We start from the raw sequence: 18,639 nt of genomic DNA on the forward strand, positions 1-18,639 counted from the left end.
TGCAGGGAACACATGGAAACTCTTGGCACATACAGTATACTGTATGGTTGCCTTTTTTATTTTGATGGATTTACTTATCATAGAACATGTACCATATGGTACATCCTGTGGGCCATAACCTCTTTCACAATCAGAATAAACAGAACCAGATTTTTTTTTGTTCACATCTAGAACCTTTGAATCAAGAAATTCAAATCTCTTCTCAATCTGCTTCATAAATTTGGCCTCCAAAGTGCTTCCTCAGCCTAATTTTGTTATTATAAGCAAGTCCTTTTACTTTCATGTGAACTTTATTCTCCCTCCAAATGTGCTGCTAATTTGGTATACTGTGTCTGCATGTATTTGTGCAGTATTGTCTTATGCAATTCCGTAAGAAAGTGAGGGGCACATCACCCTTCCTCTCTTTTTCTTGGCACTTTAATCTGGAATGCTGGACTCTCAGCAACCCTTCACCTCTGACTGAAGCAGTGCAGCTAAATGTTTTTTCTTTTTTGTTGTTGTTGTTTTTTTGTTGCTGTTCTTTAGGGGTTTCCTTATCAAGAATTAGGCCTTGGTCTCTCGCAGGCCCCATGGGAGGAAGTGGGGCCCCTCAATAAGCATAAACTGAGACATGGTCAATACTACAGATAGAAACAGAGGCTACCCGTACCCATATTCTAACTATTTTGTTAATCTTCATTTAGTTTTCATATACAAAATGATTTCATCTAATCATATCACCTTTATGTCCCATTAGCAGTTTCAAGCTTAAATTAGATAAATGCCAATTTGGAAACTTTGAAACATAACCTTCTCTTCCAAAAAGCTTTCAAGACCCAACCACTGTCTGGGGACACAGAAGGAACATTTCAGTTAACTTTCCTGGACTTCAGTGAGTTGTGATGTCTTCTCCAGATTCAGTGTTGAAACCCAACTATTCCTTATTTGTTTTCAGACCCTACTGGTACATTCAAAGACCAGCATCATGTGATACTCACATTGTGTCTAACAGCTTTTAAAAATAGAGTATGGGACGGATTAAACACCAGTATATAGTTTCTTCAAAGAGCCCCAACTAAAGTCTCTACAAAAAAGCTACTGTGATCTTGATTCTCTATTAGCTAAAGGTCTGTAAAAATGCATTGTAATAATTAAAATGTGCTTAAAGTGCTGTTGTGAAAAAAAAAAGCAAATTCTGTGATTTGAACTACAGACATGGTTTTTCGCTCATCCGGCAGTGTCAGACAAAGGCTTGCTGGACATCTGTGGACCAGTCAGAGCTGCTGTGACTGTGTGATTAGCCTGCTAATGAAAAAGCCAGAAGCAACATTCGATCTGGAAAATGCTCACACTGCCTTTGTGCTAAGCCTCCACTTTGACCATGTGAATAGCTGAAAGAGAACCAAAACCACCAGATAATTTTTTCCCTGGTCATGTTTGCTCATCTTTTACAACAATCCATTTTAAGTCAAGTATACCATGCGAGTAGCTGCCTGCAGCTACTGTTTGACTAGCAAAATTATTCCAGTGGTTTCTTTGAGACTGGGATGAGTGAAATGATTTTTTAGTTTTTTGGGGTTTTTTTATGTTTAAGTTCATGTTGGAAAGAGACAGTGGAATAAAAGCAGACACTAACCACTTGCAGATCTCCTTTGCTATTTGCAAAACACGTGCTGTTTTATTCGTTGCAAAGCATATTTATCTACTGGCACATTGCACATACAGCAGTGTTGCTGGCAGCGATGCAACACCATGTAAGCTGATATTTACCAAGACAGGAGCAAGCGTACCCTTTCCCTGCTTAACTTTAATAAACCCATTACACACAGCAGACCCTACTATTCAATCAAAACATTGTGCAGACTTTAAAACAAGTTCTTTGAAATATTTCCTCAGTCTCAGACACAAACTTCAGTCTGAGAAAAAAGCCTGCAGCCGAGCGTAGCTCAGTACCCTGCAGTCATTCAGTTCATAGGTGGTTTGTTGTGCATTTATTGACCCTTGAAGACAAAGAACTTGGCTTCTTTGTGCATGTGATTAACGTGTAAATTTGAGGAATGCGAACAAGAATCAAAAATTCAGACTTTGATCTGCTTGATAGAAATCATGTGACTGCATGTGCACATCCTTACCCTACAACAAATCTGTAGAAGAAAGGGAAAATTTTATGCATGTGATGTCCTCACGCACAGGTGCACTTAAATCATATCTGTCAAAGTGATCCCAGCCTTTTACTGTAGTGGAAACAACGTGTCTTCCTGGGGAAAAAGACTCCACAGCTTTAAAACAAACAATTTTCTTTCTGGTTGTGCTCTTATATATTGTTTTACACAATTTAAATTGTGAATTAATTCACTCTTTCAGAACTATGGGGTAGAGACTGACAACTTGAAACATTTGGTTGTGAGAATGAGAGCTGCCACCAACAGCTTACACATGGCCACATCTGATCGGAGGAAAAGCCCTGCATATGATGGCAGCACCCCGTGCAAACCCCCCAACGACTTCCTTACCTCTGTGGTGGAATTGATTGGAGCTGCAAAAAGCCTCTTGGCCTGGCTTGACAGGTAAAATCACTACCACCACCAACATCTGTGCGTTCTTAACCAGACAAATCTTAATTTGAAACTTTTGAGGTATTGCTCTTTGTGAACATACAATATATCATCTATAATGGGAGCAGAAAATAAATCACCCCTTATGTGAATATAATAGAGCAGGTTTAAAAACAGTTGGTCCTAGCCATTGCATGTCTCCATGCTGTTGGGCAAGTTTACAGGAAAGAGGTTTAAAGCAGAAATGCATCCCACAGTGAGCTCAGATTGGCCAGGAGTCCCTTCTGCTCTCCTGCTGACCTGCTCCAAAACCTATTACATCATAAAGTCATAGCACATTAAGCAGATTCACAGTTTCAAGTGTTAGCTGTTTGAAATTAAGCTTCCCTTTTTTGTGCTGTTCCTTTTGTGGCTGGCGCAGTGATGTAATGGTTGTTGTGATGATAATTCTGCTAAATGGTGCTAGTTCTGCAAATTAGCATCCAAGTGACAAAATGAATTCATATTTTTGCATGGTTAGTAAATAAATGTTACAGAAAAATGCTGTTCTTAGGTCGTTATCTGTTTATTGATTTTTCTATTATTGTAGTAGCTGTTAATGTAGCTGTTAATCTGAATAGCTGACATTTTTACAGCACATACTGGTTAAGAAATGCAAGTGTTATGCCAAATAAATGTACGTGTGCACATAAGAGTATTTGGTAAAATTTTAATGAATTTGCACGTAGTTTTTGTATGTCCTTTTTTTTTTTTTTTCCCCCAGCTGCCAAGAAAGCAGCAAATTAGGAAAGTTGTTGGCTCCCAACCAGGGGGGGTCGTGCTTAAAATTGGCTTCAGATCCAATCTTTTATAATGAGCCTCACTAAAACATTTCAAGGACTGCATAGTTGTTTTTGGAGACATTTTTGAGATTATATGTAGACAAGGGAGAAAAACAGTCAGAAAGGGAAAGAAAATGGCACCAGTGCATTGACATTTAGACCTTGTGTGTCTGTGGCCAGTCACTAAAATACAGTAATTAGCAAACTTGTAGCTCACCCTATGTCAGTAAGCTACTTAAGTTATATATATATTCACTATTTCTGTCTATAACATGTATTACTTCACACTGAAGAAAAATTTTAAAATTGTGCATTTATACAATTTTAGTTTTCTTAACAACTCCACATTCCATCACTGTTTCCTAATGTTCTCCCTTTCCTTTTTTTGTGTGCTCGCAGGACGCCTCTTACAGGGATCAGTGACTTCACAGCCACTAAGAACAAGATCATTCAGCTGTGCCTGGAGCTCACTACCACAGTTCAGCAGGTCTTCACACTACTTAGTTCAACAGCCCTTGGAAAACATATACACACAACAGCTTTTTCCACAGAGCACAAACCAGCCCAGGGGCACAGATATGCAGGATAAAGTGTAGGAGAAGAGAGTTATGTGAAATGTGGTCTGGCAGCCATGGCAGAAGCCTGAAGCCAGCAGTCTGAGCACATTATTGCAAAAACTGATGTTTTTCTTGGTATCTTTTCCTTCTCATGCTGGCTAATGAGGAGAACCCCTTAGTGCGGGGATGTTAAATGGTAAACGTCGTTTTTGTGTTTCCAGTTTCATAAAAGCCACTGGTGCTCTATTAAAAGATGCCTGCCAACATTCCCTAGGTTGCTGTAGCCTCTCAGCCATGTGGTTGCCTGTTTTTGCTTCTTCCTCAAGGCTCTCGCAGTGGGAGACCAAACTGTCTGAAAGCACTTCCTGTGTGTAGGTTTAATGCACGGATGAGGAGGTAGACCATCTCAGCGCCAGCAAATTTTCTAATGGTTAAAACATGGCATCAGCTAACATTCACTGTACCTTCTGCCTTTTGAAACATAGGATCATGGTGAATTTTGGGGTCTACTGTCAATTTCATTCAACTGGTAGAGGTCGCTCATACATACAGTTGAAACCAGATGTCTACATACACTGTTTAAAAAGACACACAACATTTTTTTTTTCTCACTGTCTGAAGTTAAATCCGACTAGACATTTCCTGTTTTAAGTTAGAATTTTTAAATTTTTTTCTATTTGAGAGAGAGATATATATTTTTTTTGCTTTCTTCAAATTCAGAAGTTTGCACACACTTCCTTAGTATTGAGTAGCATTGCCTTTGAACTGTATGATTTGGGTCAAATGTTGGATATCCCTCCACAAGCTTCTTACAATAGTTCTGTCCTCCTGACAGAACTGGTGTATCTGAGTCAGGTTTGAAGTCTTGCTCGCACACGCCTTTTCAGCTTTGCCAACAAATCAGGGCAATGTGAAGGCCATCACAACACATTGAGTTTGTTGTCCTTAAGCCACTGTGTGACTAATTTCACAGTATGTTTAGGGTCATTGTCCATTTGGAAGACCCAATTGTGCCCAAGCCTGAACTTCCGGCTGAGATGAGAGTCTTGAGATGTTTCTTCAATATTTCTACATAGTGTTCTTTTCTCATGATGCCATCTATTTGAAGAAGTGGAAGTGAAGTGCACCAGTCCCTCCTGCAGCAAAACACCCCCACTCAGTTGGGATGGTGTTCTCTGGCTTGCAAGCTTCCCCGTCTTTCCTCCAAATGTAATGATGGTCATTATGGCCAAACAGTTCAATTGTAGCTTCATCAGACCATAGGTCTTTATTCCTTTGTCCTTTCTGTATTTCCAAGCTGTAATCTGGCTTTTTTATGTTGCTTTTGGAGTAATGGCATCTTCCTCGCTGAGTGGCCTTTCAGCCCATGTCGGTACAGGACTCGTTTCAATGTGGATAAGGACACTCTCTTACCAGCTTCACCCAGCATCTTCACAAGTGCTTTTGTTCTGGGGTTGATCCACACATTTTGCACCAAAGCACGCTCATCTCTGGGACACAGAACCCATCTCTCTCCTATGTTTATACTTGCTTATAATAGTTTGAACAGATAAACGTGTCACCTTCAGGCATCTGTAAATTATACACAAGGTTGAACCAGATTTGTGGAGGTCCGCAATTCTCTTCCTGATATTTTGGCTGATGTCTTTTGATTTTCCCATTATGCCACAAAAGGAAGCGGTGTGTTTGACGTGTGCCCTAAACATACATCCATGGATGTGCCTCCAGTTAACTCAAATGTTGTCAATTAACCTATCGGATCCTTCCAAAGCTATGACATCATCATCTGGGCATTTCCAAATTGTTTAAAGGCATAGTAATCTAATGATCGAAAAAAAAGTTTATTCTGAGTTAATGTCAGACGTTGAAAAAATTTGCCTTTTTAAACAGTGTATGTTAACAACTGGTTTAAACGGTATATGTTAAACAGGGTGTTACTGAGTGCAATTAGTTTGATGTGATAAGCAACTCTTTTTACACCGCTAGTGAACGTGATTGCTGAGACTGGGGGTGTCATTTTTAGAGGGTTATAGTATCAAAATAAATCTTTCCCACAGTGACTATTTCCTTACTAGAGTTTGGGATTTCAGCACCTCTAGTGATTTTCTGTGGGTGTCTCAGTCATGGTCATTCAGGAGAATTGAGGGTATAAATTTCCCACACTGCCATCTGACATAAAGAGAATGTAGAATAAACTCCTGATACGTGCTGAAAGAATCTTGTGACTAGAGTAGATTAGTTTGATGGAGGCTACATGTAGTTTGGTCTCCTGTTAGTTTTAAATCAACTCACAGAAATGTAAACGTGCAGAAACAACGAACAAGGTTTATTTACAACAAATTCCATCATTTTAGTACATCCCATTTCTTTGGTCCATTTGGGCTCACTTTGTTTTTACAACATGCAGCCCAGAACAGTATAAAACAGGTTGCACAGGAGAGTACCACAATGATTAGTTATGAGGGGGGGGGGGGGGGGCAGCGTGAGGATGAACCAGCTCGTTCATGAACTTAAGCCAAGAATTACTGCTTTTCAGATCACACAATTTATGTGTTCTGCCTGAATGAAGCCTGTGTGTACACGCACAATGGGACACAGTCGTAAAACTGAACGCATCACCCCTCTTGGCTGACCCAGTGTGGAGGTTGTTCCCTTTCAAACGACACATTTTTCATTGATCCCCAAATTGTTTTGTCCATTCATCCCACTGCTGAATTGTTGAATCAGATATGGAGTCTATTTCTCTCTATTTTAGTAGAAAATCCTATTATGTAGGTCTAAAGCAATTTCACTTCAGTGTAGGCAGCTACACTCACACAGTTCCTGTGCCAACACTTCTCTCTTAAGGCCACTTCATTGCTCGACCATGCAAATCCACTGTGGTGGTAGATCAAAGGCCTAGAGAGCAGCATACAGAGAGTCATCCGATCCACAGCGGCTGTGGGATCAAGTCCATAACGGGCAGGATCAGTACACTCAGGGAATTGTCCCTAGTCCTTTCCCAGAGCTCAGTTTTGATCTGGCTTCTGTCTGCTAGAGGGGCTATGGTTTTGACATAGATATAACATTGTGGATATCATGAAGACAGATATTTATCTGCTGTATTATTTTCACAGGCTTCGGTGGTATTATGAAACAAGAGAAATTTTCTGTAAACATTAAATCTTGATGTGGTGTGTGGAAAGCAATGTCTGCAACACCTACTGATACTGTTTTGTGTCATGACCTCTAAACATCAAAATATGCATTTTTTTGCTCCCCCCCGTTGGCTCAGTCAACAGTGTAGTCATCCGAACCTGGGCCATTTGCTAAAAGAAATATGCAGTTTTCTGTTTATGCAAACACAGCAAAATTCTTTCTGAAACCACTGTGTTCTTGGCTGACTGGAGAAAATATATTGTATGTATGTATATGTAAAATGAAACTTTATGACTGTATTTTTATTAGTTCTACTTGTGTTGTGTTTTGTACAGTATATTATTTGACCAAAAAAGTTTAGTCATACAAGCAGACACTTAAACGCACATTGGAAATTATATTTAGGAATCCTAGGATTTACTCTGGTTTGATCACCTACAGCCATAGACTATCATGTAAATTTTGTCAGCCCAAATAAACCAATCAAATGCAAGCAAACTGCATTTGAAAACAGGCGCTTTCCTTTAGCCCAGGGGAACGGAGAGCTATGGAAATATGGAAAAACTTGTTCGACCCCCATTTGCTCACTGCACAATGGATTTACAAAGGGCAACAAAGCTGGCTTTGTACATTGCACATGTCTATACATGCCACTAATGCAGCGAGGGCCATAACACCCTTTCTTTTTGCTTTGACAAAAGCTGGTGGCTTGAGAAGGCTCTCAAGAAACAAGAGAGAAGTTTCTGTGCCCTTTAGTTTTCAAAGAAGCTTTTCACCTGTGTTTTGATGGATGGCTTCCCTTTAGGCATTCCCAGCAGCACAGAGCCAATTCCATAAACAGCCATGAACCCCCCCCCCCCCCCCGCAAACTTGCCCCCGTGAACCCACAATTTCCCAGTCAGGGGCCCTTTCACTGCCAACAACACAGTTGTCAGGAGAAGCTGTTGCCTCAGCTGTGTCCAGTCCAGCTGCGGTGTATGTGTGCAGTACAAGGGATGGTGACTCTGAGCTGATTTTGTAGTTTGGATCATTGTTTCTTTCTAAACAACAAGATCACAGCTACTGTCTACTCTTTGACTTTAAGACACCCCTGCCTCGCCTATTCCACCCACTGTTGGAAGCGGTGACAAATTCAAATGTTTCCAAAACCGAAGCATTGTATGTATGAGAGATCTCTGAGCATCGTTACATGTTTTGCCCCTCCACGCCTTCTGCACTTTATGACTATTTAGTTTGTATGATATTTGCGATTCAATACAGTTTATTGAACCACACCATCCATTATGCAATTACAGAGGCCCTAGAATTTAGTCAAAGAGGTAATTTTAATCTAAAAGCTGTTTTTTTGTGGCTGTTCTCCATTTTTCTCAGTTCTATAACTGGAACGTTGATTATATCGTATTTACCAAACCCCTACTTTTTCTCTCACTAGCCACGAATAAACCCTTCCTCTTCCCTGTTGTTTACTGCTCACTAGTTTAATCTGTCATTACTGTCTTCTGTGTAATAGGACTGCAGTGTTTACGAGATGGAAGAGAAGATCCTTGAAGTTGTAAGTATACTGTATCTCTAGTCTTTTTTTGGCATAATATAAACTAAAAGGGGACCATGAGGCTTCAATTTGGGGGTGAAAATCTGTCTTATTGTTTTAGGTAAATGTCCGTTTATGTAGACATTGTGAGACATGCTTTCAGCAGCAGGCTCGGTTTTCTGAGTAAATGAGCAGATTGGTCTTTAGGATTGTCAATGGAGGAGGTAGCTTTAATACGCCCCAGACTTGTTGTAAGACTTGTTGGACCAACACAGACCTTTTTTTGTGCTGTGTATCTCTCCCTCTCTCTTTCAGACAACTGTGAAGTCCACAGTAGAGCCAAGACTTTCTTCTAAGTTTTTACATTGTCCTGCTCCTGTTTTTATTTCCACGTTTTTTCAGTTCCGTTTGCTTATTCTGCTTATTCTCCTCTTTCAAATAAAGCATACGCTATCTGCTCAAAAACGAATTGTACCAAAGAAAAGATGACAGATTTCAGTTTTTGTCCTTAAGCAAGGGGTGAAGCAGAAAGGATGGTATGCTCTGGACGTTGAGTTAATAACACACTAATGCCTCCTTTCAGACCATTAAGCCTGTCACTAAAGATGAACATACACATATGGGTATACAGCGAGCGAGACACCTAACTGCTGAAAGATAAGGTCTTTGCGCCAAGTGTCACAGGTGGATGTGCTACCTGGCATGCTTGAACTTGTAAAGCACACAATGTAATTTTGTCAAATGTCTGAACTGCCTTTTTTATTAATTTTATTATTGCTGTATTTTAATTTGCCTTTTTCTCTGCAGTCTAAGATTTTGAACAGCATCTGTGATCAGACGGTGAGAACGACCTCTGACCCCCTGATGAGCCAGTCTGCCTGCTTGGAAGAAGTCCAGCTGACCAATATCCAACCAGGCGAGGGTCTGGTAAGGAATGCTTGGAGACTTTTCATCCTTTTTAGTGTCTCTGACTTCTTGGGTTTGTAGACGAAGATGCCTGCAATGTGTATCAGATTGTTATGCTTCCATTTCTTTCATATATTAGTCTCCTTTTGGCAATATTTCTTCCTTTTTTTGTCTTATTTTTGGTTGTTGTTTTTTAAACCATAAATAAGATTGTCTTGTGGGTTTTTGCCTAGGGAATGTACATTAAGTCTACCTATGATGGGTTACATGTCATCACAGGAACCACAGAACATGTAAGTATGAAAAAAGGGCCACCAACATTACATTCAGCCCCTTTCCGTACCTGAATAATTAAATTATTGAAAGTATATTTCATTGTATGACACATGGCCAACTCTTCCTTTTTACACCTCACCCTAAAGAACAATATTGTTATGAAAATAATTATAACTCACTCTTATCCTCCTCCTCCTGTTCTTCCTCTACATCCTTCCCCTTTACTGAGGACACACTAAGCTACAGCATATGAAAGAGTTAAGAAGTGCTAATCTGTTAGGGCAGTTGTTTGTTTCTGCACTCCAGTAACCAGTAAATGTCACAAACACAATGAAAGAAGTCCTACCGTTTTCACACACTGAGACAACCAGTCGGTGACTAATACACTAGCATCACTGCCACAGTCAGATCCTAATGCCTCCGGTCTTTCATTGTGAATTATGACCTGAATCATCAGCAATAATGAATAGTTAATCTAGTTTGACATCTGTGTGGCATGAAAAACAAATTGACTGATATTCATATGAGTGTTTTCTCACGATTTGAATTAATATTTGCTTTGCGAATGCGATTCAAAAGAACAGCTGTATTTAAGCAGAAGTCACACTAAAGTACAGGTTTATCAGAAGTTGTGTGTTAGGAGCAAGGGTCTGTATTTAGTAGTTGTTCACCTTTTTATGATGTTTGTTTGTTTTTTTGTTTTCTTTTTAGTCACCAGCAGACCTGTCCAGAAAGATCCATGCCGGTGATGAGGTGATCCAGGTTAACCACCAGACAATGGTGAGAGTCTTAATTCATTGTCCATTTTAAAAAAACTGGTAGATTTATGACATACTATAATAATAATAATCCCATCGAGTGGTGCTTATTTGTTTGTTCTCATCGGTGTAACCAGGTGGGCTGGCAGCTGAAGAACCTAGTTATCAAACTGAGGGAGGACCCCAAAGGTGTGGTTCTTCTTCTCAAGAAGAGGCCCACAGGCACAACAAGTTTTGCCCCTGCCCCCCTCAAGAACATGCGCTGGAAACCACCAGTACCTCAGGTATACACATACGCATGCACACTACCGTACACACTTCCTTCTTTCATCATGGGATGCTAACAAAAGCCTGTGTCATTGTGAACCAATTATCAGCTTTTTAGGGAGTTGGTTCTGAAACAGCAAGTTCAGACAGGTGTCACAGAGCCACCCTGAGAGTGCTGCTGGCTGAATTGGCTAAAGTGGAGTTTTTCTTCATCGAAAAGTCTCATGATGTTGTTCAGTGTAGGAGAAAATCTGCCAGCTTATACTGTTTGGTTAGATTGTATCAGATTTTTTAGAAATATCAAGTCAAGAAACATCGAGTTTTGATAATCTGTTTGGCTTTTCCTTCTTTTCTTTCAACACCAATGCCACCAAGTTGTAGTTGAAATTTTGCAAATAAGGTTTTGTTTGACTGTAATCCAATTTGTTAAAGGGGACTCAGGTGGTTGAAAGCCTTGTGTGTTTACATTAGGGAGAATAGCAGAGAGCCAGACAATAAGCCTGCAGTAAGCTAAGGCTACCAAACTCAAGCTCTGGCATTGTCTTATCATGCACAGTCTGTTTTCGTAGACTGAGAAGGCAAGATGTGACAAAACCAGATAACAGTAGGTTTCTTAAAACAGCAAAGTACTTTTCAACTCAAAGGTGGGTAATATCAACATGTCCACCAGCATCTTGTTTTAACAAGTAGTCAGAAGGATCAGAGTTAGCCATCTTAGTTTATCTGTGATAACAAGGCTCCATGTGGGAGAGACAAATTTCTCCCTGTCTTACAGGAATGAATACCACTGGCTTTGTAATACTGTATAATTTGCACACAGAGGATAATGATTCATGAGATGTTTAGTTTGTCATTAATGTATTACATCTACTCTACTGTATCATCAGACATATCATTTAGGGCTGATGAGAATGGCAGCAAATAAGAGATGGACTTTTAGTCAAGGGCACAATGTTGTTGAGCGTCAGGAAAAATTGCTGTGCTAAATAAGCAGTATATAACAGTAAATAACAATTTTATGGTTATGACACACTGGCTATTTTAGGCTTGACATAAAAAGTTACCTCCAACAAGACAGTTTATACTAAAAAAGATCCACCTAAATGTCTCATAATTTCTGATGAACTCCTCCCAGGCATTAGCAAGTCAAATTCAGTCCTAATTAGAGAGAGAGAGATAAATTTAGCTTGAAAATAAGCAGATAAGAGAAGGCACGTGATCACTGCTCATCAATATATGTGAAATTAGTACTAATAATCCAATTGCTGTTTTATTTTTCAGAACAATTCCTCCTTGATCAGGACAACGTCTCCTTGCAGTTCAGCTAATGGATCCACCAAAAAGGAGAAGCCACCTATCCTGGACTTGTACATCCCCCCTCCTCCTCCAGTGCCATACACCCCACGGTGAGCTTTCACATATTATATGCCAAGATTTTTAAGAATGAAGGAGGCAGCTGACACACTGAGTGATTCAGCCAGCCCTCCTGAGACGACGTTTGCACATTTCCTCACCCAGACCTTTAAATTTGGTCGACAATGAGCGTGTCCTGGGCCCATGACAGTTTCCTTCCTACTACACATTCAGCTTTTTTGAGCCCACTCTGCCTCCATCCGTCTCACTACATTCCTTATGCAAAGGCTGGTTCATCTTCCATCTTCCACCTCCAAGAAGACCGAACATGATCAATTTACTAAAAATGCTTGTGGGACTTCCTGTAACATTATTTATTTCCAAATCATCCCATGTGTAGTTCACAGCTTCATATTTTGGCATGTTGTGCTGTGATAAATAAATGAGCATTTGGTTTTTCTGCAGAGAGGGCAGAACAGACTCCTTTACCAGCATTAGTAAAAGACCAAAAGGTTCTGAGTCACCCAACTCCTTCCTGGATCAGGAGAGCAGGAGACGCTGCACCATTGCAGATTACGACAAATTCAACGTTGGCTTTCCCATCGAAGCCAATGTGATACAGCCCAGAATGAGAGAGCACAAACTTTCGCGTGGTCAGTATTTTGTAATGAGAAAATACTATGGACAGTGAGTAATTGTGTTCTTAAAATAATCCAATTCAACAAAACTGAAATGCTGCTTCCAGGTAAGCCCCGGCCACTGTCCATGCCAGTGGATACTTGTGTTGGAGTGGTAGATCCGTTTGCTAAGCCCTGGGCACAAGGAAGGAAAGGTATGTGCACAAATGGCTTTGATTTTAGGTTACAATCTAAGTGACACTCTCCTTCATTAATTTTGGCTGAGAGACTGCACTACTATATACACCTATCGGCCATAACTTTAACTATAGTGGACAGGGGTAAATTGCAAAAAATGTAATGCTGGCCTTTATTAACAAGTGTTGGAATAAAGTGCATCCCAATACAGTGCTTGTCCGTGTTGTCATGATGTTTTCTAGAAGAGAAAAAGAAATCACATTTGTTTGAATTTTATTTTGTTTTTATTCTGTCTGTGCTAATGCATCACTGCACAGTTGATTCCTTGTTATATTATAAAAGTTAGGTGTCATCTGTTGTATAGCAGCCAAACATTCTGCATTATTAAACGCTTTTCGGTGAGCACTTCTGTGTTACTCCTGTTTATGAATTCATAATTTTCTCTGCATTAAGGCGACGACCTCCTGTACAGATACCTGAGCAATGAGAGGATCCCCACCATAGCAGAAGAGGTTCCATCAGTGTCTCCACCCTACAGGCCTGCAGGGGAACGCCACCTCGTCCGAGTGGACCACATTCGGGGCAGTCGCTACTACTCCAACACAGACCTCCACAACAGTGCCACCATTCCCTACCAGGAGGATATGAAAAAGGCCCCTGTAGGCCCCATCTCCAAACGCACAACGGCTGAACGCTCACTACTGGTCAGTTGGATCATGCGGCTTAAGCTATTGACTCACTGATGATGCGCTTCCTGTCCAGGGCTTCCTGTTCCTGTCTTGTGTCCTTCCTCAGTGCCTTTAAGTTTTAATGTCCAGCTGTTTTTCTATTTTTTATTTTTTATTTTTGGCAGCTTTGGGCTCTCTCACACTCCTCTGTCCCCAACCTCCATATTTCCCTGGTGTTACTACTACTACCAACTACTACTCCTCACCCCCAACTTGCTTTTTTTATTACTTACTACATTAAGTGCCCACCCCTTTAACACTGCCCACAATCTTAATCTTCTTTGACGACAAGTCCCATTTTTGCCTCAAGAAGCTACAGTTTGTTCAGGTTCATGACACTTTGGCCTTGTATGCTGTTTGTAGACACCTCTGTACATATTAAATTATAGCAAGTTTCTGTCAAACTGTTCTCTCATACTATTATTTAATACTTCGAAAACGTGTTCATTATCAACTCAAAGCCCTGTCACTTCAGCTATTTGCTTATTTTGAATTTCTTTGCATAAATAAGTTGTAAAACTGTCAAACAAGCAGCATATTTTGTTAGTAAAATTGCTTTTATTTTCATGTTACTTTTTAAAATGATACTTTTTGTGATCACTTGGATAATTGTCTGCCAATGGTTGCCTCTTGTAAGCTATGCATATACTTCAGAAAAATTTCCAAACTCACTGTAGTTGACATTGCTGCATTGGTTGATGAAAGAATATTTATATCTTGTCAAAAGCAAAAGTCTGTGCTGGTTTTAAAGCTATGCACTCAGATTAGTAAACATTTATATCCTGTGTTTTAGTTTACTTGGCAATTATCCACCTAAAGGGTCCTATACATACAGCTGGTCGACAGTAATAACTGGTCTTATAAAGCCAGTGCTTTAAAATGTTTTTGACACGCAGGTCAAATGGCCTTATATAAGCTCATGCTATGGAAAGACCACACATCACTAGAGACAGAATGACAGTATTATTTAAGAACATGCAGGGAAGAAGTGTATATTGTTGCTTTATTTGCCTTTTGTAAAATTTGCATAGCATTTTATTAAAAATTGCGGTTATTTCAGTGATCTTTTGTATTGTCTTTATTTTACCATTGGGTGTAAAATTACTGCTCAAAGTGAAGTTCTAATTTTGCACATTGGGTAATGATTTTGAAATTTCTCATGAAAACTATATTGTTGAACTGTGTTATTGTATATTCCCTTGACATGCTCTAAATAGGATTTTAATATTATAAAAGTCTGCCAGTGAGGGGCAACTTTTAGCGATTAGTGACTTTCACTCGGGCTAAATGCAGGATCGAACTGTTGAACCCTTTCTGGCTTTCTGACATGTTTTGACCTTTAATGGGAACCATGCTTTTGTTTTTATTAAGCATGGGATGTAACAAGATAGCTAAAGTCAAGTTACCTTCTCTCTGTGTCTCAGATGGTGATGGTTATGTAACTACTTCCCTCTATGATGAACTTTAAATTCCAGCTGGTGGGGCCATATGGTCAAGCAGGTCTTCCATCTGGGGATCTTATTCCTGCACATATGTTTTCTTTAAAACATTTAAATGCAAGGTTAGGATTTCTTTGCCTGACAGCCTTTGTCATGTTTTTAATTATTTGTAGTCTTGGTGCTTAGGATCAATACCTTTCACTGTGGAAATCAAGAGTTGACAGCTATAATAAATGACCCACCACTCTCACCTCCTTCCACTTCACCTGTGTTTCCTTGTGCATGAATGTACTGGTCAGGACTGACGTCTTTTCCTAAATGTCCTTCACTTCCTGCCCTTCTCTGTCTTGTTTTGCCCAAGCTTGCCAAATTATAGTTGCCTGCGGTTCACACTAATTTGCACTTTCTGAAAACCAGTGGTCTGCTTAAGTACTACCCACACTTTGTTTAACCTGCTGCTAAGTTTGCTAACCACTTACATGGTATGTCTGCACATCACAAATGGTTACACAGGAATAAGATGTTGAATGTGCATGTGAATGACTCAAATTCAAATGATTTCTTTATTGCTCATATTTCACAATCTGGAATATATTTCAATATGATCAATATTTAGTGCTCCATGTATTTTCTTTTTCTTGAAACTACTCATTATTTCCATTATGCTACAGTACAGAATTATCACTAATTGTTTGCAAGTGACATCAGAGGCCACATGCTTGTACTGTAAATGTATAATTTACTTGCCCATAACCTGAAGATGCCTTCTGGTTCAAATTAAAAGCCGTTTAAAATACAAAGGGCCAAAAATCTGATCAACAGTAACTTTGATCATAGCTTTCTATATCTCAATCCAACACAGGTTTTAAGAAAGACTATAAAATAGTAGTTGACTCCATCTCCTTTGTGTGTTAACACGTAAATCTTTATGTATCACAGGGAGCTGATCGGCACTCTAGCAGTGACTTCCTGAACCGGTGAGTTCCTCTACTTGTCCATCCTACACACACACACACACACATTGTTTTGTAGTCTATAGGTCAAATGAGACCCATAAGAGCAGGGTGGGTCTAATTTTTCAAGAGGGAGTGACACTAAGCACGTTGTAGCCTTTAAAACAAATAGCTGTGTAGGGTCAGTGTGTGGGCTGCTTTTCCTATTTCAGAAAACCAGGCAGAGGCTTATACAGACCATAGAAACACTCAGACCCATGGTAAAAAAGGTGTGGTAAAAACAAAATTTTCTATCCCAAAGAGACTGTATTTTAATTGATTAAAAGTAGGATAGTAACGGTTTGTGTTAGAAATAATTTCCTCCTGCACACAATGTATATCACGCCTCTCCTTCAGTCTGACAAGAAACAACCAAGTGAATGCTTTCGTTAATTTACAACGGATAAATACATTTCGGGTTTTTTTGACACATTGTCTCATTGGGGCTCCAGTGTGCAAGATGCTCCAACATGTTCAAGTCATCAGTGCGTCTGCCCTTTGCTGAACACCCCGGAGACACCTTAATATGCCTGAGAATCTTTGGAAATGTCACTGTAATGACAAATCCTGATTCTTCTGCACTTCATACTATAAATAACTCCATCCCACTGTGAAACATGACTACACTCAATGACTGCTGTTCCTCCTTCTCCTGTTCCATGGCCCCTGTAGCTCCTACAATCTTGGATGTAGGACCTGAGGAAGTGTGACTCTCCACATTAAGACTGTGATCGATGACTAAATGCCTTGCACAATGCCACCCCCTGCCCCTCATTGCTGTTCTATTCTAAGAGGCACGCACAAATGCATCATCTCCGGATTGATGCACACTTTATCAAAACTCATTACTCACATTTAGAATATGTAGGAAATGCTATAGCACATCTTGCAGATAAACAGGTGACTCATTGTCGGTAGAGCATTTTTAAACATGTGACACTGATGTAGGGAATGGAACTTGATTGACTGTGGATTTAATCAGGTGTCAAAATAATTTGGGCTTGTTAATCTGTAAAGAACAAACAAGTTTTTCTTCTTGACAAAGCATAAAATGTGATGGTACATCACTTACAGTTACATGTCACTTGTCCAAACAGAACTACGAAAAAAGCGCGGACCCCTTTGTGTGGGTGGGAGGAAGAACATACAGTCTGTACAGAAGTTGCAACACCTGCAAAATATATCATCGGTATCTCCTTTAGCAAAGTAGCTTAAGAGGAGACAAAGGCATGAAAATTTATGGATGACAGGAGGAGGATACCACAAAAAATGTTAGTAATCAAAAGGCAGGAAAAACAACCAGAGACAATTTCATACCCTGAAATTGCAGGGTGAGGCCCAGATGAGGTAAATTGAGTATTTTGAGCATTGGGAACAAGCTTTCTTGTCTGCCCATGCTGCTGTGGCTGGTTGCCAAACATATTATCAGAAAAACTGGCACACCAACTAAATGCCAAACTCTAATAGTCTCCATAGGATCTGTTTTGTTGAGGCCAAATCAAAGGGAACTGAATTGGAACATATATAAAGATAATGAATGGTTACAAATATTTGGGGAAACATTAAGTATGTGTTAGAACTTTTCAAAAGACACTATGTCTAATCTAAAGTATGAAAGTTGGCAATAACTTTTTTTATACAAGACAACATTACCATAAAATACAGTGTGACATGAGGTTAAACAGCTTTTTCAAATTGTGCTTATTGTCCCTACTTTGTTTTTGCAGGTATTATCAGCCACACGTACAATCCTGGTCCTTCTCCCAAGCAGTAAGTAACCTAACTATCAATCCTGTTGCGTAAAGGTAGAAGTGTCTGCAGCCATACAGTCTGTGGCAACATCTGCATACGTTAGTGTGACTTTCCTACATCATCTGTGCAATGTTAGGAATGCCACTGGCCTCAGCCTTGGCAAAGGGGAGTGAGTGGAAGTGAGAGCCTACACCGCATTACAACTCACACGGCGCTAAGACAAAATACACACATGCTGTCTCACACAAAAAGGACCACACTACAGAAATGCAACCTGCATGTTATACTGTAGGTAGGTTTCTGCCAGCCGGAATCTTCAACCTGAAACAAAAAAACAGGAGCGGAATGTGGTGTTGTTGAAGTTTTACACAAACAGTCATGGTCCCCAGTAGATGAATCCTTTTCCTCTAGGGTCACCATGAGGTTACTACATAAGGTACTGATACCAACAGGCCCCGCTTTGCTTGTGGCAGGTGGTCTTTAGCAAATGTTACATGGAGAACATGGAAAACATTAAATATGCTAAACATCAGCGTGTTGCATTTTGACAGTGACCATGTTAGCACTTGGTAAATGTTAAATGGCCACTTATAGATCGCTTTTATCCAAAGCGCTTTACAATGTCGATTCCCATTCACACACATACACCGATGGTGGTGGATGCCATGCAAGGTGCTTATCTGACAATCCGGGAGCAACTTGGATACTTCGACAAGTAGCCGGGACCAGGGACCGAAACACTGACCCTGTGGTCCGTGGTGACCCTGCCTTA

The 18,639-nt window shown here is 40.0% G+C and overlaps 1 protein-coding gene across 1 annotated transcript in view; it reads left to right on the top strand.

Annotated features, from left to right (window-relative positions):
* The window catches only part of cnksr3 (cnksr family member 3), a 30,382-nt gene extending 15,635 nt beyond the window's left edge, over positions 1-14,747 (top strand). Inside the window, exons 3-13 of the mRNA XM_067479447.1 lie at positions 2,344-2,546; positions 3,755-3,842; positions 8,561-8,602; positions 9,389-9,508; positions 9,721-9,780; positions 10,475-10,543; positions 10,659-10,805; positions 12,070-12,194; positions 12,607-12,794; positions 12,887-12,973; positions 13,410-14,747. Coding sequence (XP_067335548.1) covers positions 2,344-2,546; positions 3,755-3,842; positions 8,561-8,602; positions 9,389-9,508; positions 9,721-9,780; positions 10,475-10,543; positions 10,659-10,805; positions 12,070-12,194; positions 12,607-12,794; positions 12,887-12,973; positions 13,410-13,699 — 1,419 coding nt within the window. The 3' untranslated portion in view covers positions 13,700-14,747. The remainder of the gene's footprint in view (positions 1-2,343; positions 2,547-3,754; positions 3,843-8,560; positions 8,603-9,388; positions 9,509-9,720; positions 9,781-10,474; positions 10,544-10,658; positions 10,806-12,069; positions 12,195-12,606; positions 12,795-12,886; positions 12,974-13,409) is intronic.
* Positions 14,748-18,639: the final 3,892 nt, after the last annotated feature.

This window comes from Channa argus, chromosome 16 (assembly GCF_033026475.1).
Source record: "Channa argus isolate prfri chromosome 16, Channa argus male v1.0, whole genome shotgun sequence".
Classification (NCBI taxonomy): domain Eukaryota; kingdom Metazoa; phylum Chordata; class Actinopteri; order Anabantiformes; family Channidae; genus Channa; species Channa argus.